General features: G+C 40.9%; 1 protein-coding gene across 1 annotated transcript in view; it reads left to right on the forward strand.

The window, feature by feature from the left end:
• The window catches only part of LOC124613751 (E3 ubiquitin-protein ligase TRIM37-like), a 297453-nt gene that overhangs the window by 234952 nt on the left and 34894 nt on the right, over nucleotides 1-27607 (forward strand). Inside the window, exons 14-15 of the mRNA XM_047142470.1 lie at nucleotides 11199-11500; nucleotides 14099-14208. Of these exons, the coding sequence (XP_046998426.1) occupies nucleotides 11199-11500; nucleotides 14099-14208 (412 nt within the window). The remainder of the gene's footprint in view (nucleotides 1-11198; nucleotides 11501-14098; nucleotides 14209-27607) is intronic.

A 27607-nucleotide genomic window follows, 5' to 3' on the forward strand; every position in this document is an offset into this window, starting at 1 on the left:
GACTGAATGTGAGTATTTGAGTAATTTTTATGAAAATCAGGTCTGAATTTATTTTTTAGAAATTTAGAAAGCAGTATGTGAATGATATTTTATATTGGAAGACCTTAATGCTTCTAAGTTGTTGTTCAAAGTTTCATATTCATTGTGCCTTTAATCAATGAAAAACAAAAAGCCCAAGTTTAGACTTTATTTGTAGCATGATCTTTCAAGCTACTTTGCCTCAGTTTATGTAGTATTGTTAGCCCATGTTGGAAATTAAATCCACTGTTTGGGGGAAGGGGGGGGGGGCTGGCTTAAAACATGTATCTTTTTTGTTTTTCAATGAGACTTGTTTTGAAGATTTAGTAGAAAATGGTATTGTAAAAGAAATTTTGAACAGACCTTACTTTCACCTTTTCACAGAACACTTCATCTTTTCTATGAATTTGTAGATTATTGGAAACTAGTAGGCCAATTTCATATGCCACATCCTTCTGCTACTGACCTATTGCATGTCAGGTTTCGTGTTTAACATGTGTTTACTCTACTAGTTATAAGAATCAGAATTTACATTTTTCTTGTGCAATGAGTTTTGCGCCCAACTTTGATTCAAATTATGTGGTATTGTTAGCCCACATAGGATAATAAAATACACTTTTTTTTTTTTTTGGTTAAAGCCACATGGTCTTTCTAATGAGTCAAGTTTGGAAAGTGTTATAGAAGATAATTTTCTTGCAAAATCAGGTCAAAAATACTGTATTTTTGATCATTTTGCACTTAACTTATTCTGTATTCAAAAGTTGTGCATAAATGAAACTGTATATTTGAGAACCTTGTGTTGGTAGGTTACAACATGCCAAGTTTCACATTTGTCTACCTTTAGCGCCTGAGAAATTTTTTGAGTGATTTAGCCTAAAATTTTCTGGATGAATATGGCTTGTAAAATTCTTTTACATATTATTCTGAAGAGAACACACAAAGTTACACAAGATGGCCAAATTTCATTTCTTTCAAGATATAACAGCTCAAAGTTGACAGGAATTCACACTCGCTCTCTGCCAAGTCTCATGTGGTGTCAAACAAGTGATTACATCTTGACCAGTATTGCTCTGATGAACATTAAATTTGTTCCAAAATTCGGTAATTTGGACGTGGAATGACCGAGTGAGGCCAGCCGACAACTCTTTTACAGTTTCAGAAATCCCACATTTTATTTTAGTGACCAACTTGATTCCGTGAAACAAGCATCCATTTTGTAGTATATAACAGATATCTTGTGTTTTTCAGTGTTGTATTTTAGTTATGACAATGTAATCACAAATTGTTGAGTCATTTAGCAGTTTACTGTGTGTTCCTTTTTTTTTTTTTTAATCCTTTTCGATGTATATGTTTTTGACTGATTTTGTTGTTAGTAATCATTAATAACTTAATCAATCAAAGTGTTTTTCCTTGTAATTTAACGAAAATCATGTTACATTTAGTAGTTATTTCGAGGCATGCTGACTTGGGAGGGAAGGTCTGCAATTGCTCAGTACTGAGGAAATTTGATTTTTTCCCCCCTGTCTCAGTGGCATGGATTTTTGCTGCAGTTTAATGGTTGTGGGCTGACATGCCCATTCTCAAATCGCACACATTGCTATTAACTATAACTATGCATACAATATGGTGCTAAAAGTCATGAATACCTTCTTCTGTAGACGCTAAGTACTCTCATTGACAAGTTAGGCAATGTGTCTATTGTTGTACCTGGTTGTGTCAATCTGGTGCAATACTACACATTTAGGCTACTTTACAATGAGAGTACTTGTCGCCCACAGATTGATTTTCTGTACAGAAGCTATTTTTGCCTTTTGGCACAATACTGTATGACTAGTTATGAGTAATAAAAGGTGTGTGGTTTGAGAATGGGCGAGTCAGCCTGAAACAGTAACCAATGCAGCAAAAATTGTATATTTATGCAGATGAGACAGACAAAAAATCAAATTTCTTTAGTTGTTCAGCATTTAGTTGTTTCTTTGTTTTTATAATAACCTCCAAATTTTCAAACAAACAGTGGAAACTCCAGTTTGGAATATGAAGAATATTTGGAAAAGGATAGACTGCTACTTGCCATGGATATGACCGTTGAATTGCAGACAGGTGCAACAAAAGTACTGTTACACTTCATAGCTTTTGGTCAAAGCCTTCTTCAACAAAGAAAACACATACCCTCATTCACACAAGCAAGAACACCTCATGCCTGCATGACTACCACCACCAGCTCCGACCAGAATGCGAATGTCATGTGAACAGAAATCTGGAGCGGGGAGTGGAAGGGGGAGGGATAGCAGGGTGTGGCTGGATGAGAAAAGAGCTATGTCTGCTGGGACATGAGGACTAGAATGTAGCCTGAAAAGACTGCCAGACAGTTTCTGGAGGAGGGGTGTGGATTGGCGGGGGGGGGGGGGGGGGGGGGGGGGGTTGGGGAGTGCAAAGGATAGGAGTGGGCAGGGGGGGTTGTGCATTGGTAAAGGGCAGTCCACTATGAAGGTGAGAGGATGTGAAAAGGGAGGAGGTGATAGGACAGAGGGGGCAGAAACGGTTGGGTGGAGGATGTGGGGACAGTAGGTTACATTAGATTATATTAGATTAGATTAATTATTCATTCCATGGACCCATAAAAGTGGAAATCCTCGTGGGTGTGGAACATATCAGATAAAAACATTACAAAAATGTAATTAGAAAAACTTGAGTTTCATTAATTTTAATGATCCTCAGTAAGTTGAGGCCAGGAAAATTTTGAGAGCAGAGAATGAGTTGTAAGGATAACACCTGTCTGCACAGTTTAGAAAATCTGATAGTGGAGAGAAGGATCCAGATGGCCCAGATTGTGAAGCAGCCATTGAAATCATGCGTGTCATATTCAGCTGCATGTTGTGCACACAGTTGCCGACTTTGCGCTTTGCCATAGTTTGGTGGTTGCTGTTCAACCTGGTGGACATCTGGCTGGTAGTCATATAAATATAGGAGTAAAAGGCTATCTAATGGTTGCAGATGGTTGAAGGTATTCGCCACCAAGGGCAGAAATTACTCCAGTATGGACTACAGGAGGCATCCAGGATTGCTGAATTTGTGAATTTTGGGAAGCAAGTTGAAGGTGGGTGTGCTGGGTGTCATAGGGGCGAGAAAGGGAATGGATTCAGGGGGGAAGTTTTAGTAAGGCCTAATTTTAAGCAGGGTTTGTAGGTTATTTTGGACTTCTGGTACGAGATCATTCTGGTGGAGTTTATAGGTGGAAAAGTCAGATGATTGGCAGAGGCTTTCTGCCAGGCAGTCACCGCAACTCATCAAGACAGTGGTGGAGCCTACATCTGCTGGGAGGATCTGTTTTGAGACTGTGTATGGCTGCCCTTCCCACTGCTGAAAGGTTGGAGTTCTTAGGAAAGGAGCTGGAGAAGGATGGTGAGACCAAGTTGGAGGTAAGGAATTCCTGGGAGGTGACCAGGGGAGGTTAGGTTGGTGACGGGAGAGGGGGGAGGGGGGATATCATGGTTGGGTGGTGGTATGAACTGGGATACACAGGGTTAAGTGTAGGAATTAGGTTGGCTTTGGTTGGAAGGACTGCTGGCAAATAAGTGTTTCCATTGGAGGGATCATGAGAAGGAGAGTAGTTCTTTGACAAGTCTAACATGGTTAAATTTGAGTGTTTGGCTAAAGATGAGGCCTTTAGGTAAGATTGAAATTTCTATGGGGCTGAAGATTTTATTGGGAAGGTTAACAACAGTATTCCAGGATTGTTGGCTCTGGATATGGAGTGTTCATATGAAGTTTTGGGGGTGTGGCAAGTTGTTAGGTGGGTGTCTGTGTGAGGGATTGATTAGGAGGAACACTGTGTGTAGTATAGGGGTTGGATAGTGCCACCCCAAGGTAGCAGTAGGATGTCAGCAGGTTGGATAACTCATGGAGGAGGTGTCTGGAATGCAGGTGCTGCAGAGCAAGGAATTCAGTTTCAGAGATGGGATTGGACAGTAGTACTATCTTGAGAGGAAGCAGAGGTGGTTCTGAGATGCTTGCTGATTTTGACAGCTGCCATTCCTCTCACACCAAAAGATCCCTCCCATACAGCCTAGCCACCAGGGGACTGCATATCTGCAGTGAAAAGAACTCCCTTTCTGTTTATGCTGAAAGCTCACCAATGTGCTCACAGATGGGCACTATCCCCAGGACCTGTCCACAGACAGATTTCCTGTGTCATTTTCCAGGCACCCCCAATCCTCCCATCAATCCCAAGGACCAGATACTAAAGAGTGCTCCCTTCTTCACCCAATACCACCCCGGACTGGAACAGCTGAAACACTTTCTTCATCACGGCTTTGATTACCTAACACCATGCACTGAAACGAGGGACATCCTATCCAAGATCCTTCTCACTGTCAAAAATGGTGTGCTGTCACCCGGCTAAACTCCACAACATCCTATTCCATCTCTCTGCCACTCATAATCCCAACCTCTTGGCACAGGGATCATATCCTCTCAGAAGACTGAGGTCCATGGCCTCTCCAATCCACCCACCCAGCAATTCATATTTCAGTCCTGTCACAGGCTTATCTTATCCCGTCATAGACCAGGCCACATGTGAAAGCAGCTATATTGTATACCAGCTCTGCTGCAACCATTGTACAGCTTTTTATATTGGGATGAGTACCAACCAGCTGTCCACCAGGATGAATGGCCACTGTCAAACTGTGGTCGAGAGCAAGGTACCGTATTTACTCGAATCTAAGCCGCACTTTTTTTCCAGTTTTTGTAATCCAAAAAGCCGTCTGTGGCTTAGAATCGAGTGCAAAGCAAGCAGAAGTTCTGAAAAATGTTGGTAGGTGCCGCCACAACTAACTTCTGCCATCGAATATATGTAGCGACACAGGCATGCTTTGTAGGCACAAAGATAAATACTGGGGCCAAAACCTCCGTGTCAGTAAATAAATTTAAAAAAGTGGAAGACGAGATTTTTTCTTCGCCCTGAGTTTCGGCCACTGCATTTTTATACATTATCCAACGAAGTAAATACAAATTCTGTATTGTTCATCTTCAAATGTAGCAGAATTTCAATGTACTACAAAAATCCAACTGGCAAGACTGTTAGGGATGTTTGTCAATATGGCCAACTCTACTTTCTGAATTTTTTCCTACCTGTGAGAAGAGATGGTTGCTAATAGGAACCTGATGAAATGTGAATCACATGCAGTATTCTCTTCACCTTGAGAATAATACAAATATCAACATTTTGCCATGTATTCTTTCGTGTTTGCTGCTATCTCATTTAAATCCTGTTTGCCTAATAAACTACGAAACTAGAGTGAGACAACAGCAAATGCGGAAGAATATACATATCGTGTCATGTTTATGTTCGTATTATACTTATGCCTCATAGTGATTGCAGTCAGAAATGAAGCACGGCAACTGACTAGATTTTTAATTCTAAGATGACTCTAATTTCTGTGCAGAATTTGATGTACTAAAGAAGCGGCCGCAAAGATGTTCAAACGGAGAAACATTTTTGCCTAACTCTTGTTCAGAACATGTTCTATCATACGCAGTCTATTTTTGGTTCTTATTGATCATTGTCAAAGAAAGCAGCAGTGTAAGTACCAACAAATAGCAGTGTCTTGCCATTGTTTCGCTAATGAGACGATTCCTCTCTCTTTATTTTTAATTGTAAGTGGCGGTAGCGCGCACAAAAGCAAGCCATGCCGCGAGCGGCGACAGGCCGTAAACACGCACTATCAGAATGCGGCAAACAATCCATGACACAGTACAGTAATGCATTTTCTGCTTAGAGTGACGTAAACACCTATAACAAAGAAAACAGCACTTATCAGACCAAAGCAAAATAATCAATCGATTCAAACCTGATGAAGCACGTGAAAAAGGAAGGGTACCCGTATAAATACGGACAGAGCACCTGACGCATAGCAGTGGCTACCTGGTGAAGCTTAACTGCTAAGCTTAAGACTCGAACCAAATTACTGTAGCTGTATCGTCATTCATTCGACCTAAATTGTGTCTCATATTGCAATGGACCAACTTTGTTTTGATTTGGAGGTGCGGCCTAAAACTTTTCTCCCCCCTTGAATTTCGAGTCTTATTTTTCAGGTGCGGCTTAGATTCGAGTGCGGCTTAGATTCGAGTAAATACGGTAGACCACTATGTGGCACAACGCGCAGATGCCAGACTCCCCCAAGAGCTGGAGGGGGCGGGGCGGGGGGGGTTGCTGCAAGAAGTGACAGCGAAAACATCAAATGAAACAGTCTCACTAACAAAACTGAAGAAACATCCATGGTGGAAGTTCAAATGTGATGTGTTTTTGAGACAAAGGCAGCTTGCTTGGCAGAAGTGGAACTCTCAGGAGAATGAAGGTAACTCCATGAAATTCCTTGCTGTGAGATCATACACTACTAAAATCAACTGTGGGGTAAAACATGCATTCGACAAGAAGCACCTGCTGCAGATTGAGGGAGACTGCAAGATCATTATCATCTGATACTTCTGGAAGATTTTCAAAGAGAATTTGAGCATTACAGTCAAAGTCCACACTTAAGTGGCCCAATGGTAAATTTTCCTGCATTAATAAGGAAAATAGTCATATCCTGTCAAATTGTTTTGATTTCTCCTCATTTGTGAGGCTCCAAAATCCAATTTAAAATTGGAAATGGCACATCCATCTCTCTTTCTCTTAATAGCCTACAAGGTTATTTCAAAAACACTTCAGACTAGGGCAGATAAACAGTTGCATGCCTAGCTGGTTGGATATCTAGGAATTTTCAGGAAAACTGTGTTAGTGTGCCGAGTAGGTTATGAATCTTAAATTTTCTCTCTCTTATGTGAAACCTTGAAATAAGATAGCCGTAGTGACCTTTGTAAATTTTAAAAAGTCTTATGATTCAGTTGACCGAATAACACTTCTCGAAATCCTTGGCTTAGATAACAAAACAAGGTCTGTTATCTTACGCTCTTCACTTACCCTATCTTCTGAGTTAGTTGCTTTTGGAATTAGGTTGGGTGCCTATACTTGTCCACTGTGTACTTGCGAAAGTGAGTCACAAGCAAAAAAATGGAATGAATGACAAAAGTGTTGAAAATGGAGTCAGACTTGGCTATAGAGACATTAACTTGACACATTCATGTTTCAACTTTGGTTGTGCTTCATACAGGTCTGATGTCTGTGCGGCACTGTGTTCGAAAGACAGCGTGTCTGTCTTCATGCAGATCCATGTGTGGCATGTCCCGAAGTCCAGAACATTGTCCTCCTCTGCGAGAAGCTTTCTGGCAGACCTAGGATTGAAGAGGATACCTGGTTGCATGCCATGTACCATGGATCCACTATTTTGACATATGTTAACCTTAGTTATGCATCATTTGTTGACACACATTTGAATATGAACCTGAAGATAGGACATATCTCCTGAAACCAGGGTGTGCTTTCCTTTTTAGAAACAAATATTTTTTACAACTATAGAAGATTTTATCCTTGATGATTAATTTGGTGGATGAATGCCTGACCTTAGCAGATAACCTTGCAATTTTTCCCTGATTCACTAGACACAGTTGCAGAACAAGTCGGTGAACGGAAAACATAAGCAACAAATGTGAGATTTGAAGTGGGTTTTGGACAGCAGAAACATAAGTTCTTGACACAGGGTTTCTCCACCAAATTGAAATGAATGACTTAACTTCTTATACTAATCTTTTCCATAATAATTTTTGACAGTTATATTTAACAACCAACATTTCTTTTATGCTTATGTATATAGAGTGAATGTTAGACCGACACTAAACTTCAAACTTCAAGATTTCCAACATCAACGTTATTGACAATATTAGTCTAAAGTGTTGCATCCATAACACTTATGGGAAACAATCCCAAATGTAATTCAGCAAAAATTCTGTACTCTCTCGGATTCCGTATCTCCCTCAAGGAAACTGAATTTATTACGATCATCAAGTTAAATATAGGCAAAACAAAGGAAATGAGAGTAAATTCAGGGAACATGGGGGTGCCATTGTTAATAGGTGAGCAGCGGGTGGAGACTGTCAACTCATTCCTGTATCTGGGTAGTATAGTGGCGGAAGATGGTGGAGCTGGAGATGACGTGAAAAACCGCATTAAAAAGGCAAATGCTGCCTTCATACAATTGTATCCAATATGGAAAAATAGAAATATCATGTACAAAACAAAAATCGGTATTTTTAATACAAATGTGAAGGCTGTCCTTCTGTGCGCCAGTGAAAGCTGGAAAATGGATAAAAAGATAGCATCCCAGTTACAAAGCTTCATAAATTGATGTCTTCGACGCATCATGAATATCTGGTGGCCAGAAAAAAATATGTAATGAGGAGCTCTGGCAAATAACAAATCAGATACCTATAGAAGACCAGATACAAAAGAGAAAGTGGGGCTGGTTGGGGCACACCTTAAGAAAACCAGATGGGGCCATTGAGAAAAAAGCATTGGAATGGAATCCCCAGGGAACAAGGAAGAGAGGAAGACCAAGGGGCACATGGAAGAGGACAGTGGAAGGGGAAGCAAAAAGAGTTGGCAAGACCTGGGCAGAATTGAGGCAAATGGCCAAAGACAGAGACGGATGGTGAGTTCTCCTCGATGCCCCATGCCCCCATAGGGGCCAAAGGAATTAAGTCAAGTAAGTCAAGCACTAGAGGTAGGAGGAGGGGAAATCAGATACAGTAGATTTGGAAGTTGAAATACTTACAATAGGTGGATAGAACCGAATTCCTGTTTCACTTCACTGGTCAGAAAAAAGGAAACAGCATATCAAGTACAAGAAGGATCAACATCAATTAGTGCCAAGATACAATATTACTGCACAGTAATACAACTGGATGTCCTGTGTGTCACAAAATACCTTTCTATGAATAGCAAGCCATGTCTTGAGGAAAATCATAGGCCTGATCGAAGAAAACAGGGGATCAAAGAAAATGGTGAATTCAGGAGATAAGAGGTAATGGGTTATGTTTTTTTATCAGTCTTCTGAATGGTTTAATGTGGCCCACCATGAATTCCTCTCCTGTGTCAACCTCTTCATTTCAGAGTAGTACTTGCAACCTACGTCCTCAATAATTTGCAGGATGTGCTCTGTACCCATGTAGAAAAGTTCACAGATCCATTTGAGGAAAAAGGATTGTTTTCTATGGCCACATTACATCTTCTATTAATTTCTAAAACATACCAGTGAGGTATTGTTCACTGACATAGAAAAAAGGCTGCTACAAGTGGTGATAACACTGGAAGATATCCATAAACACATTCCACTCAATAACAACATCTAAGAGCACCTGGGTTCCAACAAAAGATCAAACTAGTCCAGGGAATAGGTAGAGGAGTAGACTGAGGGAGAACGTGTGCAGTGTGCTTGACTCACAGTTGCACTCACCAGGAGTTGATGGTACCTGTGAGCCATTAATTTGAATGTTGGCAGAATGCAGAATATCTCGTATCCTGCCCCTCTCATCACTGAATTTGTCTAAATGCCAATACCAGTTTCTCATGTTTATAATTTGAAAAATGTGAAGAAGTGTTGTCATATCCCAAAAATCCAACTATTTTCTCTTATTGCCTGTTAATCATTTCATCTCACTAAAACTCCTCCCTCTTCCTCAATATGTTCTTCTATAGAGGGGTTCAGAAAAATGTAGACACTCATTTGTAGTTAATATCTTTGGAACAAAATAACATATTGTCACAATTTTGTGGTGTATATTATTATCTCAACAGATCTTGTTGTGTTTTTTCTGGCTGCTGATAGTGCAGCAATGAACAGCAATGAATGAAGTTAGATTGTCGTACTGGAATTACAAAATAATGATGGAGGCACAATAGCAGTGTGCAATGTGTACGGAACTCAGCCACCAACACGTACAACAATTTATTGTATTCAAGATACATTTGAAGCTGACTATACTGTTCAGGATATGCATAACAAAAGGACTGGTGTACCAAAAATGTCAACAAGTCTGGCTTCCAGTGCTGCTGTGTTGCAACATTTTACTAGATCATCTCAAAAATCTTTGAAGCAGGATACACGTGAAAGTGGGGGTATGCCAATCAAGCATATGACGAATTCTGGAGGCTGCAAAGTGGAAAGTGTTCATTCCAAGATAACTACGACCTATGAATGAGGATGATCCAGATCGAAGGGTGGATTAATGAGAGTGGTTTGAAGGCATACTTTGCAAAGATGAACAGTTAGTAGTGGTGGTTATCTGGTCTGACGAGGCACAATTCAAGGTGAACGGTACTGTTAACCGCCATAACTGCATGTGCTAGGCTCCTGAAAATCCTCATGTTCATATGGACAAACATGCTAATCTACAGAGTGTTAATGTGTGGTGTGATCTGTCATAGCATGGTTTGATTGGCCAATTCTTCTTTGGACGTGCCATTACTGGTGAGGTGTATCTTCACAAGCTGCAAACATCGATTTTACCAGCCATACAAGAAGTGTTTTGAAATAATACCTACAAGATGGCACTCTGCCTCACTATTGCAGATATGTCAGAGCCTAGTTGGATGAAAATCTGCCTGGACAATGGACAGGTCAAAAAGGAGCTGTTGAGTACCCGCCATGGTCTCCAGACCTTACACCTCTTGATTTCTACCTATGGGGGACCTTCAAAAGCAAAGTTTATCAACTGAATGAGCCACAAGAAACCATCAAGGCGTCCTGTGCAGCTATCACATCGGCAAACCTGACAGTTGTAGTTTGGTAAATACCTCAGTGGCACCAATGTTTGGCTGCTAAAGGAGATCAGTTTGAACACACAAAATTACCTCCCCCCCCCCCCCCCCCCCCCCTCTCGTGCAAGAATTTTAATGGTATGTCACTTTGTTCCATTAATGTTGACCACAAAAGAGTGTGAACATTTTTCTGAACCTCTCTGTATTGAAAAACAAAGTTAGACAGCACAGAGATTTAAAAAAATACTTTTTATGTGGATTATACTGGCTAAAATCCTTCTGAAGCCATACTGTTTTATATGTATTTGAATTTTACCAGTAGATGAAGCACTGACTTGCACAAAAATAAATTCATTAGTTTCCTTACAAGCAACTTGTAGATATGATCCCAGTCATTGCAAAATTTAGTATCAGGAAGATTACTAACAGTGTACGTTATGCTTTAGAATAAAAGTTTCATTCTCAGATACTTTCTTCACATACACAGGTATGGGTGGTGTGAACAGTTGCTCAACAACGTGCAGTTCTCTTGTGGAGCTCCCAAATACGGGGAGCAGCAGCAGTAGTAACAGCACAACTGTTGTAACTGTGACATCACCTGGTACCAACAGCAACCGAGCGAAAAGGCTCATTAACAGTGGACCTATAGCAGTGAGAAATGATGCAGCACCTTCATGGGTTGAACCAATGCCCACAATACCTCAGTTATTTTCACCACATCGTTCTACAGGCAACACCACGAGTGCCAATGGAGTGACACACTATGCATCTGAAGATGCCTCTTCATCTGTAAGTATGTGCTCAGTATCATTGTTAAATTTCACTAGATCTGTAATTTTTTGTCCCTTGTAATGACACAAGCTTCAACTACTTCCCAGAAGAGTAAACATGAATACCAAGTAATTGATCACTTGAAGCCTAGGCTTAACTGATAGTTGTTTTTCTTGAGATTATGCTGGCATGTCCTCCTCCTCCTCTTACTGCTCCTGGCTATGGTAATATATTGCCTGCTGACTGAATGAAACACCTATTAGAAAGCCTTTTACTGTTTCATTCAATATTTACTTCAATAAAAAATAGTTGCCTATATGAGAAAAAACTTTTAATACTTATGTTTGTATCCTCTAACTTAATCATTTATATATGATTCTCAGCTGCATTGCATTAAAAAAAAAAATGATGCAAATTCTGCTGTCAAGGATGAACTACAGTTTAGCTAAGAGAGAACACATGGCCAGGAGAAGTAAGAGGAGGAGGAGGAGGCCATGTCAGCATTATCGTTTCATTATTGTGACAATTGCATCTACAGGTCCATATGATATTCAGCCGTTATACTGTATTATTTCATATCAGAACCATCTAGCAAATCTGTATAAAGAATTAGGGGCAGAGATTCTTGAAATGTGTTTACAGCATCTGTCATAAAAAAAATAGCATTGCAGGCAAGAATCAGTTTCCCAGAATCAGTCTGTTGACTGGGTGGAAGAATTAGGTAGTATTTTAGGTGTAGCAGGAGTACCACATGCTTCAGCATCTGTCATAAAAAAATAGCATTGCAGGCAAGAATCACTTTCCCAGAATCAGTCTGTTGATTGGGTGGAAGAATTAGGTAGTATTTTAGGTGTAGCAGGAGTACCACATGCTTCATTAATAGTGCCTTTTAGTAAGTGTGCAAGAGCTGCTAACCTCGATTTAGGTGAGACACTGAATTGGAAAGATTATAATCTGTTAAGGTAAAGTTGTTGTTATCCCAAGGTTTAGTTTGAATATCACAGGTCGTATACCATTGCCTTCCTCTGACCTTGCCCAGCCAATTGCATGCAGGTGGATGTACAGTTTAATGTGGATTCTAAACCACAGTGTAACTTGGAATTTTTCTCATTAACAAATTTGCCATAGGTGAAAGAAGTGGTGACAACTACAAATCCTAGGACTAACCGAGGATCAAATCCAAAACCTCTGGATCTGTACTCAGGCACTTTACCATTGAAACTCACAGCCTCATGTTACATGACCCATACTGAACAGATGTTTTTTAAACAGTGCTCTTGCCTTGATGTGGAACACACTGAACTAAATTGGAAAGATAAGAATAAAGGCACCAGGTTTTATAATCAGATCTAATTGGTTGCCATTTGTATGGTGTTTTGCTCCATGTCTTCCATAATACACTATCATTGCCTAATCCGATAACAAATTTATGTCCCTGTGATAAAACTACTTGACTTTTTCATTTCATGAGTGCCATGAACACCCGAGTTTGTGAATTTATTATTCATATCCAAGTTAGTATTGCCTGCAATGTGGAAGTGTTTTATGATTTGTATAAACCTGTTTTCTTCAGTTTAGAAAGCTGAGAATAACCAGATACAAGTAAAATTACGAAACATATTTTTAGTTTCCATAGCATGTATGTTGATATAATTAGCAATCATGGCCAGAAGTTCATGAAAGATAAACTCAAATAATTCAACAGCACTGTAGGTCTTTTTTGAAATTAAAAGGTTCACAGTTTATTCCTTCCCTTTATCAGCGAGCAGGTCAGCATAGAACCATGGCATCTGCAAACTGCACTTCTTGATTTTTGTTTTCTTTGTTTTGTGTTAAAAGTCAGAGACTCTTGTGAAAGTATTCTGTTTCCTCCAAATCATTATTTTCTACAAAAGGTCCTTCATCAGTACCAGCCTAAGTTCCACATACAAAAATTTGTACAGCAATTGTTTTCACTATAGTTGTGATATGTCCTTGTATTTCTGCTGTGAATTGTTTCCTGCTTTGAGCATTCTCTTCCACTATCGTAAAATCGATAAAAATAATAAGGTACCCTGTGAGGATTGCTGTTCCAAAAATGAAAACCAGATTTTTATCATAAATCTGTAAACACAAATCTTAATATGCAAATATTTATTCATAGTTGTTATTAAATCTCTCATACATTGAAAATTACTCAGAATGTAGATGCTCTTTGATCACATATTTGAGGATAACATTGCACTGAAATAACTTTAAACAGCAATGAGTTCTGGCTCTCATGTGGAATGCAACAATGGAATAACTGCAGCATTCCTCTGAGTGAGTAGGATCATTGTGCCATGGCCATTAAAACTATATCCATTTCTTCACAGTATATACATCACTAGAATCTGTGAAACACTATGTTCCGTGGAACAGCAGTCCTAACTAAGTTAATGCATTAAAATTGAATTTTTCACTTATACCATGCTGAAAATGTTGCCTTATTATTTGAAGACTCATAGATACAGTAATCTAACCCCTTTATTTGAAAAAGCAGAAATATTTGTTGTATGGGAAACACCATAAGCAGGTTATCGGAAAGATGTATTTATGAAGTAATCCAGATACTAGAGTATTTAATGTTGGTTACAGAATGATCTTCGAGCTTTCAATGATCTTTTACAACAACTCCAAAGTAATTCAGTTAAGAGCTGTCCTGAGAGCCCAAATTCTGACACAGCTGTACTAATGGCCAGGCTGAGGTGAGTGTTACCCCATATACATCAAAAGTCAGTGCAGTAATTACCTTCTTTTATTTAATCTTTATAGCTTTGAGCTGTGTATGTGTGGATTAACAGTTACCTTGGAAACTCATGTTTGTATAAACAATCACATACCACAAATGTAAAGTGACCAGTACAAGTTAATAACTGAGATTTTAGGCAGCATTGTGGTGTTCAGTACCATAAGCTAGTCAGCACAACGTAAGTTCTACTTACAGATCTGCAGGAGGACAAAGAACTGTAATTCTGTCCGTCAGTAAGAACAACATTACTAACCTAATGTCACTTTGTCAGAGGATGAGGATGACGTTCCTCATTGTGCAGGCTTACTACGTAAGACCATTTGCATCCCTGTAAAATGAGCAGACGTGAGACTGTATTGGCTTGTTATGGTACATAAGGAAGACATTTCTCTAAGACTAGTAGATATTAATATTCATTTATCCAACTACACTAAATTATTGTGAAATGAAGGTTACACACACACACACACACACACACACACACACACACACACACACACACACACACACACACGCGCGCGCGCGCGCGCGCGCGCGCGCGCGCGCGCGCGCGCGCGCGCGCGCGCGCGCGCGCGCGCGCGCGCGCGCACACACAAATGGTAGTTACATAGCAAAGGTACTTATGAAAAAGTTGTTGTAGGTTTTGGACTTTTCAAAAAAGTATTGGAAACATAGGTGGTTAAAATGTGTGTGTGTGTGTGTGTGTGCGCGTGCGTGCATGTTTGTGTGTGTGTGTGTGTGTGTGTGTGTGTGTGTGTGTGTGTGTGTGCGTGCGTGCGTGCACGTGTGTGTACTGAAATTTTTGCACATTACCTATAAGTAGCACAGCTATACCTAACACAGTTGAAGCCAAGTTATTCACATTCAGAAAATTTATTTTGTAGTATATGAAGTTATTGAAAGATCTATTTTATTATGTATGTGTATATCCTGGACTGCAACTATGTTCAGAAAAGTTTTCATACACATGCGCAACTGTGATCATTGATCAGAAATCGGATTTCATTGAAGCAAGAGAAAGCTTCCTCCTACTTGGAAGCAATGAAATACAGCTACTGGTATTCTTGCACTCTAACCGGGTACTGATCGTTAAGGCATGAAAAACATGTATGTACACTGCCAGACCTAACATGCATCACAATCAAATTTTTATAGAGTGAATGTCCAAAGCCCACTCTGATGAGCATGGCATTAGTGGCTTCAATGGTCTCAACAATAATTGCATTATTGTTTATTTACTAGAGTATCTCCTATTGCACCCTTGGCACCACACAATATTGGGCAGCAGGTTAATTGGAACATCTTTACAGGGTATGGAAAGTGTAAGATTACTGACGTGTTGAATGTGTTCCTCAGTCTTCTTCTTCTTCAGCTACAAGTGCTTTTCACTTGCTGTGTTACAAGATAAGTGATTTAGCTAGTAATCAATTATTTTTGCTGTTTATTCTATAGTATTTACATGCATTAGTGTCAGATACACGTGATAAATTAAAGGTTTCAGTTTGTATTTGCGTATGAATAAGATAGCGAAGTTTCTGTTTTGAACAGTTCCAGGTGTACGCAAACATTTGTTTACATTCTTAACTGACATTAAATACGCGGGATTATCAATTAAGTTAGTGTACAATACTCAGTATTCAGGTTTATTAGTGTCATTTAGACTCAATACATTGAAGGTAGTAGTTTTTATAAGTTTCATTAGGAATAGTGATGCTGACAGTGATTTCTAACCTCACTTGTATATGTTTGACTAGTGCAACCTGCGACCGTTAACAGTTAAGCAAACGTAAAATATGTGGTAAATTAGTATTGCACTACAATATCTGAGTAAATCTGTGTTACAATACAACTTCTGAGCCCTTCTTACATACGGTTTAGTTAGCCCTTCTTACATACAGTTCAGTTAGCAGAAAGCTAAAACTCACCTCGCCGTCTGCTTAAATTCCTTAGCTTGTTGTGGGCTTTAGTGATCGTGTACTGTAAGCCCATCGGTTCCTATAAAGTATAATTCATATTTGTGCTTTACAATCTGAACTCTTATTGTTAGCTAAAGGTTTTGTTCTGTACCCGCATCTGTTAGTGTACAATACCCAGTGTTTATATATAAAAACAAAGATGAGGTGACTTACCGAACAAAAGCGCTGGCAGGTCGATAGACACACAAACAAACACAAACACACACACAAAATTCAAGCTTTCGCAACAAACTGTTGCCTCATCAGGAAAGAGGAAAGGAGAGGGGAAGACGAAAGGAAGTGGGTTTTAAGGGAGAGGGTAAGGAGTCATTCCAATCCCGGGAGCGGAAAGACTTACCTTAGGGGGAAAAAAGGACAGGTATACACTCGCACACACGCACATATCCATCCACACATACAGACACAAGCAGACATATTTAAAGACTTTAAATATGTCTGCTTGTGTCTGTATGTGTGGATGGATATGTGCGTGTGTGCGAGTGTATACCTGTCCTTTTTTCCCCCTAAGGTAAGTCTTTCCGCTCCCGGGATTGGAATGACTCCTTACCCTCTCCCTTAAAACCCACTTCCTTTCGTCTTCCCCTCTCCTTTCCTCTTTCCTGATGAGGCAACAGTTTGTTGCGAAAGCTTGAATTTTGTGTGTGTGTTTGTGTTTGTTTGTGTGTCTATCGACCTGCCAGCGCTTTTGTTCGGTAAGTCACCTCATCTTTGTTTTTATATATAATTTTTCCCACGTGGAATGTTTCCTTCCATTATATTGATACCCAGTGTTTACATTTATTAGTGTCATTTAGACTCAGTACATTTAGGGTAGGAGTTTTATAGTTTTATTAGGTCACTTTTGCGTGTACATAAACGCTTGTTTAAATTACAAATACGAGGGATAATCAGTAGGTGCAGCTTACCGTAAGTCACTGTTTAATTCTTTTATAATATTCACTAGATAGCCCCTAGCAGGTCACTGTCTTATTCTTTAATATTCACTAAATAGCCCCTAGCAGATCTCACTTCTACCATAAATTTTTATTTTCATTATTGAGTGTCCTTTCTGCCAACTAGATTGTAGCTGTTAGCCTTGTGTGGCAGTAGGTTTCCTTAAGTTTTTATAGTAAATTGGTTATTAGCTAAATGGGTAGGGACTGTGTCCGTTGCGTGTGGATGCAGGATGAGTTGGCCACAGTCAACAAACTCCAGAGTGCCACATTCAGGTGTGGTGGGGATTGGGTGCCTGGGGCAGCCTCTGCTGTACTAGATGGCGGGGCGGGGGGAGAGATATCACAGCTCTCTGTCACTGAGCCTCACTTCAATGTGGGTGGCAGACTGTGTCGAGGTCTCGAGCCTCAAGACGAAGGCTGCATGGGGGGCGCAGGCTCCTGCCAAATCCCATGTACTTTGCTAATAGATTCAGTGTGCTATCTGATGCTGGAGGGGAGTGGGAGGGGTTGAGCCGGAGCAGAATGCACCTTCTGCCATGATAGTGGCCGCTCCTTCAGCAAGGTCCGGACATGCACATGGGGGTAGGGGTTTCTTAGTTATTGGGAGCTCCAATGTTAGGCGGGTCATGGAGCCCCTCGGGAACATAGCGGCTGGGCGGGGAAGAAGTCCAACGTTCACTCAGTGTGCTTGCCGGGGGGCCTTGTCCGGGATATGGAAGAGGCTCTTCCGGCGACTATCGAGTGTGTGGGGTGCAGCCAGCTGCAGATTGTTGCACGTGTCGGCACAAATGATGCCTGTCGTCGGGGTTCCAAGGAAATCCTTGGGTCCTTTCGACAGCTGGCTAAATTTGTGAAGGGGGCCTCCATCGCTTTAGGAGTGGAAGCCAAGCTGACGATCTGCAGCATTTTTCCCACCCACATTGAAGTGAGGCTCAGTGACAGAGAGCTGTGATATCTCTCCCCCCCGCCCTGCCCCCCCCCCCCCCCCCCCCCCCCCCCGCCATCTAGTACAGCAGAGGCTGCCCCAGGCACCCAATCCCCACCACACCTGAATGTGGCACTCTGGAGTTTGTTGACTGTGGCCAACTCATCCTGCATCCACACACAATGGACACAGTCCCTACCCATCTAGCTAATAATCAATTTACTATAAAAACTTAAGGAAACCTACTGCCACACAAGGCTAACAGCTACAATCTAGTTGGCAGAAAGGACACTCAATAATGAAAATAAAAATTTATGGTAGAAGTGAGATCTGCTAGGGGCTATTTAGTAAATTTTCTGGTTCGGAGTTGAGTCAAGAATCTAAACGAGAGGCTACGATGACTCTGTGACGAAAATGGTTGTAGATTCCTTGATCTACACAATGGGGTGGAAGGTTGTAGGACACCCCTCGATAGTTCAGGAGTGCACTGCACACAGGATGCAGCTACATGGGTAGCACAGTACTTGTGGCGTGCATATGGGGGTTTTTTAGATTAGGTTCCTCCTCATGGGAAACAAACCGCTGGCCTGAAAAATTACCAGTTCATGACACTGATGTGGGTATGCCAACTGTAAAAATTGTTAGTTTGACTAAACAGGTCATCCCAAAGGATTTAAATATGCTTAATCTCATGCTAGTAAATTGTTGAAGTGTCTGTAGCAAGATCCTCGAGTTAATCTCCGAAATAAACAGTAGCAATGCCAATATTGTATTAGCTACCGAAAGCTGGTTAAAACCAGACATAAAAGGCAATGAAATTTTGAACTCTGATTGGACAATGTTTAGGAAGGATAGGACTGATACTATGGGAGGTGGTGTGTTCATTCCAGTTAAAAGCTGTTTAAACACAGTTGAGATCAATACTGGGTTGGACTGTGAAATAGTCTGGATAAAGCTGTCAATTAAACAAGGATGGACCATTGTATTAGGATGTTTTTATAGACCACCAGCATCAGCAACAAACATCGCAAAACGTTTCAGTCTTGAGTACACAGGAAATAAATATCCAAATTATCCAATAGTTATAGGTGGAGACTTTAATCTACCATCCATTGACTGGGAAAATTACACGTTTATCGCAGGGGGCAGAAGCAAAGATTAGTGTTATGGAAATGCTTCAGGAATTCAGGTGGGAGTCTCTAGAGGAAAAGAGGCGTTCTTTTCGTGAATCGCTACTGAGGAAATTTAGAGAACCAGTATTTGAGGCTGATTGCAGTACAATTTTACTGACGCCAACTTACATTTCGTGGAAAGACCACAAAGATAAGATAAGAGAGATCAGGGCTCGTACAGAGACATATAGACAGTCATTTTTCCCTCATTCTGTTTGAGAGTGGAACAGGGAGAGAAGATGCCAGTTGTGGTACGAGGTACCTCCGCCACGCACCGTATGGTGGATTGCGGAGTATGTATGTAGATGTAGAATTTAAAGGCATTGTCCACCACGTGCTAGAGAAATATGTGCCTAGCAAAAATATAGGAGAGGGAAAGGATCCACTTTGGTTCAACAAACATATTAGGAAGATGCTGAGAAAACAGAGAATTTTGCACAGTCGTTTTAAACGTAGTCACTGCCCCGATGACAAACAGAAATTATGCAAAATGAAAGCAGATGTCAGAAGGACAATGAGAGATTCTTTTAATGAATTTGAAAGCAATATCTTATCTGCAGATTCTAAAAATAACCCCAAAAAATTTTGGGCATACATAAAATCTATGAATGCTACAAATAATTCAATACCTTCTCTTGCTGGTAATATGGGTAATGTAACTGATGATGACAAACAGAAGGCTGAAATTCTAAACCTAGCTTTCAAAAACTTGTTTACGGTAGAGGACTGCAGCACCATTCCCCCTTTCAGTTATCGAACAAATGAAAGGATGGCTGACATAGTGTTTAGTGTATCTGGGATTGTGAAACAGTTGAGATCCTTAGACACCAGGAAGGTATCCCCGTAAGATTTTATGTTGACTATGTTACAAATATAGCACCCTTCTTATCCATCATCTATCAGAGATCATTAGAACAGCAGAAATTTCCATGGGACTGGAAGAAGGCCTTGGTCATAGCAATCTATAAAAAGGGTAGAAAATCGGATGCACATAATTACTGGCCAATTTCACTGACATTGATTTGTTGTAGAATCATGGAACATATTTTGTGTTGAGACATAATGATCTTTCTAGACTCTGAGAAGCTCATCTACAGAAACCACAATGTATTTAGGAAGCAGCGGTCATGTGAGACACGACTCTTTGTACACAACTTACAACAGTCCTCAACTTTCTAAAGGTGTTCGACTCAGTTCTGCGCTGTCGCTTTATCCAATAAGTGCGCGCTTATGGTTTATCTGACGACATATGCGGTTGGATAGAAAGTTTTCTAACAGACAGAGAGCAGTATGTCGTCCTGAATGGGGAGACTTGAACAGAAACAAGCGCAACATCAGGTGTGCCCCAGGGCAGTGTAATAGGTCTGCTGCTTTTCACGATTTACATAAATGATCTGGTTGATGATATTGACAGTGACATTAGACTGTTTGCCTATGATGCTGTAGACTACAGGATAGTAGTATCACATGAAAGTTGTGAACAAATCAATGATGATTTGCACAAAATAAATGCATGGTGTAATGACTGGCAGTTATCTCTCAATATTAGGAAGTGTAACCTACCGCATATAACAAGGCAAAAATCCCCATTAATGTAAGAGTACAAAATAAATGACCAGTCTTTGGAAGCGGTAACGCCCGTCAAGTATCTGGGTGTGACCATTCGAAATGATCTCACTTAAGTTGAATGATCAGATTACACAGGTAACGGGTAAGGCGAACTCTAGGTTGCGGTTTATTGGTAGAATCCTGAAGCGATGCAGTCCTTCAACAAAGGAAATAGCTTACAATACGTTAGTTCGTCCAGTCTTGGAGTATTGTTCGTCAGAATGCGATCCTTACCAGTTGGGTCTGATTCAAGAGATTGAGAAGGTCCAAAGAAGAGCAGCAAGATTCGTGACTGGTACATTTAGCAATCGTGAAAGCGTTACAAATCTCATAGAAAGTTTGAAGTGGGACACACTTTCAGATAGAAGGCACATTAAACAGAAGGGGCTGCTCACTAAATTCCGAAATCTGATCTTCACCGAGGACGTAGAGCATATATTATTACCGCCAACTTTCAAATCACGCAGTGATCACCATTCAAAGGTAAGGGAAATAAGAGCTCATACTGAGGCATTCAGACAGTCGTTTTTCCCTCGTGCGAGCCGCGAGTGGAACAGAGGGGGAGAAATATGACTTTGGTGCGAATAGTGCCCTCCGCCACACACCGCTTGGTGGCTAGCGGAGTATATATATAGACGTAGATATATAGATGTAGGTCATCTTCTTCTTACCACCAGAGTCCATTTGTCGGTTACGAGGAGCCTTAGTTACTTTTAAATAATTATACACAACTTCATTAGAGTAGATTTTCATATTTATTAAAATTGTCTATCATGATAACAATCAGCTGTACAGTAATCTTCATTCGTTCCACACAACAGCTCAGTGAACTAATGTACAAGTGGTAAGAAAACTTCCTTTGCATATAATAACTGTTCAAGCCATAGAAAGTCCAGGATGAAGTAAAAACAATATGGGAGAATAGATTGCTACTCACCTCCTAGAGGAGGCATTGAACTACAGACAGGTAAAATAAAAAAGAATGCTAAAACATTTCAGCTATTGAGCAAAGTCCATCTTCTGAGTAGAAAATTCTTATGCATTCAAACAAGCAAGACTTACACATACATGGCCAGTGTCTCCAAGCAACTATTTCAGATGTGAACAGCAATTTAGCTGGGGTGGATAGTACAGCTAAGGAAGAAGCTTGAGGTGGGGAGGGGTAACAGATTAGGGATGGGGTAACAGATTAGGGATGGGGGAAGATGCTAGTGCTGCCTGTGGGAGAATTCAGGGATGTGGTATGGATAGGTTAGGACCACCAGGCACAGCATGGGGTGGGGCGGGGGGCAGGGAGAGTAGTAGATAAAGGGAAACGACTATGTAGCAGATGGGATAGAAGGTGTGTGTGGTACTGAAGTGGGAGCAGGGAAGGTGAGAGGTAGGTGGAAGACAGGGACTACTGAAGTTTGAGGCCGGGGGGTTATGGGAATGAAGGATATGTTGTAGGGAGAGTTCACAGCTGAGCAGTTTGGAAAAACTGGTGTTGTTGGGAAGAATCCAGATGGCTCATGCTATGAAGCAGCCATTAAAGTGAAGTGTACTGTGTTGGGTGGCACATTCAGTGTCAGGTGGTCCAGCTGTCTCTTAGCAAAAGTTTGGCGACAGCCATTTGTGTTAGCAGACAACTTGTTAGTTGTCATGCTGAAGTAGAATATGGCACAGTGGTTGCAGCTAAGTTGGTAGATCACATGGATGCTTTCACAGGTAGCCCTGCCCTTTATGGCGTACAAGATGCCTGTTACAGAACTGGAGTAGGTGATAGTGAGAGGATGTATGGAATAGGTCTTGCATCTAGACCTGTTGTGGGGATACGAGCAATGAGGCAAGGGATTCAGAGTGTGGGTGGAGTAGGGATGCAGAAGGGCATTGCGTAGGTCGGGTGAGTAGCAGAATACCACTGTGAGAGGGGCGAAGATGTGGGAAGGATATTTCCCACTTCATGTCACAATGAGAAGTAGCTGACCATCAGAAAATGTGATTCTGTTGCTCCCAGTCCTAGATGGTACTGAGTGATGAATTCGCATGAATGGCTGTGGCCAAGAACAGCTGGACCATCCAATTGCTGAAAATGCTGTCCAACACGAGGTCCTTCACTTTAACAACAGCGTTGCAGTTTGTGCGATCTGGGTTCTTCTCCCCCCCCCCCTTCCCTCCCCCCCTTTCTGGTTTGTTGAGCAGGTTCGAGTTAATGTGTGAGCTGCAGTAATAACTAAACATTGCAACGTATGCAGGCCTACACAAAGTAGAAATATTGACCTTTGCGGTGTGATGGCTGCCAGGCATTTTGACGGCAGGTTATAGTATGGTACTAAAAAGAGAATACTTTTACAATAATTAGAAAGAGGTCAGCCAGCACACACACACTTTGAGCCAGGGTGGAGTATTGTCAGTACCGGAAAGGATGTAACAGATTTTGAGTGGGAAATCCGGTTGTCATTCGTGGCACTTGTTTCTCAATGGATTGTTGCACATCTCAATGGCTCATGACTTATAAGATTAACTCAAAACCAGCTCATCCCATTAAAACAAACTGCTCCCCCAGTACTGGTGTTGCAGAACAGCACCTACAGGGAGCCATTTACAAGGCACAGTCATGGGCTCTAGCCCACACCTTCCAGTTTTCAGCCGCAAAGTTGTGTGTCATGCACCTCTGTCAGCATTGTACCGTTCATCCGGAACCAGAACTTTATCTTAATGATGATCCACTCACTGTAGTGGAGACATATCGATTCTTAGGACTGGTTTTTGACACCAAACTGACTTGTTTCCCTCACCTTCGTGAGGCAGCACCTCAATACCCTCCACTGCTTGAGCAACACCAGCTGGAGTGCAGATCACTCTACGCTGCTGCAGCTCTACAGAGCCCTTGTTCAATTCTGCCTTGACTGTGGGAGTCTGGTTTACAGTTCGGTGGTGCCAACAGCATTGCATTTACTCGACCCAGTGCACCACTGTGGTGTTTGCCTAGCAATGCGAGCTTTTAGAACAAGTCAGGTGACCAATGTCCTGGTGGAGACTGCTTCTGGAGATGGGCATCTCTGAAACTGACCTGCGTTCTGTCTTACGCAGCAGGGTTTTTGGCTTTGGGAGATGGAATGGTGTGAACAGTACGCACAACCAACTGCGTGTCATTAAGGAAACTGCGAATGTGTGGAAGTTTTCCCTGCAGGCTTCTCGTGGGGAATCAGTTGTCCTTTGTTGACTCCGCATTGTTTACCTTCTCCGTCGCGAGGACCCACCTCATTGTCACTGTGGCTCCCAAATGACAGTCGTCCACCTCTAGATGGGCTGCCCATTTTTAATCGCTCTGCAGCGGACTTTTAACTTTCCCAGCAGCCTACCTTCGTTGTTGCGCATCAATGCCTCTACAGCAGCTTTAGTTTTATGTTTTACTTGTGACGGTGGGTTTTATCATTAGATCTGAGTTTTAGCACATGTCCTTTGTCCCTCTGTGTCTTCCATCCTTGTGCTTTTAGGATGGAGGGTTTAATGTGTTGCAGAGTGGCTGGCTTCTCCTTTTTAGTCTCATGGCCAACCAGCCATGGTAATCTGCTCTCTTGTTTTGATCTCTTCTACATGTTTCTTGCATCTCTCTGTGGTTTTCTTTCTGATTTTGTCCATTCCTTCTGTCACTCTTGTGGTTTTCTCCTTCCTTCCAGTTGTGTTTTGTATGTCTCAGTTATTTTACTCCCACTCTTGTGGAATTATTTTAATTGGAATGAGGGGCCGATGACATAGCAGTTTGGCCCCCCAACACCCCCCCCCCCCCCCCCCCTCTTTTTTTCAACCAACCATCCTTTCCGCACACACACACACACACACACACACACACACACACACACACACACACACACACACACAGAGAGAGAGAGAGAGAGAGAGAGAGAGAGAGAGAGAGAGTCAAGTACAGATTTAAAAATTTCTGCTAATCAAATTTTCACTACATTAGTAAATAGTTTAAAGCTAATTTACTGTCATTCAGCTTTGAAAGGACCCACTGCATGCAGTGCAAAATCTGTTAGAGATTTCCTTCCAGCATGTGTATAACATATGGAGACATGTGCATAGATGATGATGCCAGCGTTAATTTCCTGGGTGTAGCATTTATAATGCATTGAATATATAATATGTTACATGTATAATGAATGAAAACAAAATTGCATTCTCCAGGCACATAAAAGTTCATTACATATTTTCTTTTACAATGTAACATCAGGAATTAATTTCATTTTAAATACTCCGTCATATTGCACTTCTAAGTGATTCTGAAACATTTCAGTTCATTTTACTTCGTCGTTATTTGTTGAAAGACCTTTTGCCTGCTTCATCTGCAGCACTCTTGTCACATAGTGATTTCACTGTCATGTATAATAATTTTCCTTTCCTCTTGTTCCGTAGCATGTCTTTATTAAGGAGGCGATCATCAGATGCTCTCACTGCCGTAATATTCTCAGTACACTGTCACAATATTATGTTGTGTAAAAGCTAGTCTTGGTAGTTTTGTTATACACCTCACAGCTCATTTCTGAATTACAAATACTCTTGTCAAGTAGCCTGTTGTGAAGTTCTTCAGCTGTGAATTGAATAGAAAAGATGTGGATAGGAGCTAAAGTCCATAGAACGTTGCTCAAGAACCTTATTATACACAGCTTTTGCCGTATTGCATTTGAGAAAAATGTGTGTTTATCTTTTTACACAGCACATGTATGTGCTCCCTCCTGGTCAAATGCTTTCTGCAATAGTCATTAAAAATATTATGTTGCATACTTCTTCAGTTCACTTTCTATTTAATTTAATGTTTACATTATACAGATCACTCAATTTTTTTAAACACTATGGTACAGACATTGCATTAGATATTTATTTGCCTTTTCAATATGCAGGACAACTGCATTTTCAAGTTCCTCCTCTGTCTGAGCTGCATAGATAATTGTTGTGTCATCAGCATACTTTGTAAGTTTCTGATTGATATTTTCTAGGAAATAATTTGCGTAGATAGTAGTGTTGACATGAGCGTGGACCTTTGCGGTGGCATACCATATGCGACAGTTGGCACCTCACATTTTTAGTTGATTGTATTTCCCCCACTAGTATCTCAGATTTTGGTGCAATGTTTCATATTTATAATGAACAATTTAGTCCTAGACTTTCCTTCAAGTCCCACGCAGTTTCTTGATTAGCTCGAATTGATTCATGCTGTCAAATGCTTCAGACAAGTTGATGAAGATACAACAACCATTCTGTTGAATTCGTAACATGTTCAGCTTAATTCATTGCTCATAGACTGAAAACATGTTGTGATGAGTGTAATATTTTAAATTTTGTTAGAAAACTTAGACTTCTAGTTTTTATCATCATTTCATAGTGATATTGGTCTGTAGTTTCTTAGTTCACCTGTGTTCCTTTCCTGTGTTACTTTACCTGCTATTAGTGAATATGGATAAATGTCTTCCTCTGTTGCAACGTTCAGTACGTGTGTTACAGTTTTTAGTAATATTTACCTGCATCCATTTATGAGATGTTATGTAACACCATCTAGCCAGATGTGGTTAGCACACTGGACTCACATTCCAGAGGACAACTGTGCAAATGCCCATGTGGCTATCCTGATTTAGGTTTTCCTTGATCTCCCTAAATCACTCCAAGCTAGTGTCATAATGGACCCTGTTGGTGGGACATTAAACTGCAATCTTCCATCCTTCCATCTAGCCAGATGAACGTTAGACTTGTAGCTGCTTTATTAGATTTGAAACTTCTGTCTCAGTTGCTGTGATGAATCCACTGGTATGATTTATGCATGCAGTTTTTCATGTTCTACTTACTTCATCTGCTATGCTTTCAAAATGTCTGTTAAAGGTGTTCACTATATCTAGAGGATCTACATCACTTCCCATCATTTTCACCATGTTTGAGCTGATGGATGTGCCCTGTCTGTTTCGTCACTTTTCTTCTCTTTCATTTATGACGGACTATAAGTATTTTATTTTATTTCTCCCTTTATCAGCAGCTGTTTTAATGAATAATTGTGTGTCTAATGAAACCACAGTACTCTTTCCTTTTTGTTTTGTGTCCCTCAATCTGATTTTTGCTTAAAGAGATCATAGTACACTAGTACCCCATGCTTCTGTTACACTGCTTTGTTTATTTTCTGGTGAAGTTTCAATCTCTTCGTGTTGTGTTTGAATTCCTGGAAATATTTTTTTATGGTGGTAACTAAGAAATTTGCTTTCACTTGAATATTTTTCCAAGTTGTGCCTCTGCTTACACAGTGTCTTCAAAAAATCCTCATTTAATCCAGCAGGTCAGCTCGGTTTCAGACACCTACCCTCCTGACTGGATGCTTCTATCATTGCAGGTCTCAAAGGCTTTGAGCACCTTCGCTGTGTCGTTGCTGCTGCTGGTGGATCCTGTGTTCTTTGCCTGAGGTGCTGCCCCTGTTCAGTTGCTGCTGTAGCTGATGATCCTTCTGTGTGTACTCTGTTTCTATGAACAGATTGTTTGCTCATATCTGATTGTTAGAGGAATACAAGGTGGAATCCAAAATTTTCAGGACTAGTGCTGCCATCTGGAAAGTAGGAGTTGTAGATCTTTGCACCGCCAGGTGGCGAGAGCTGCATATCTGATGAGTCAGTGTGCAGAGTGGCATTCAGCTGGGAGGACGTGTTGCGTGTCCACAGTGATTTATGTAATACTCTGTGTTTGGTGTGTGGCGATTTTACAATAGACCTGCAAACAG

The sequence above is a fragment of the Schistocerca americana genome, chromosome 1 (assembly GCF_021461395.2).
Source record: "Schistocerca americana isolate TAMUIC-IGC-003095 chromosome 1, iqSchAmer2.1, whole genome shotgun sequence".
NCBI lineage: Eukaryota > Metazoa > Arthropoda > Insecta > Orthoptera > Acrididae > Schistocerca > Schistocerca americana.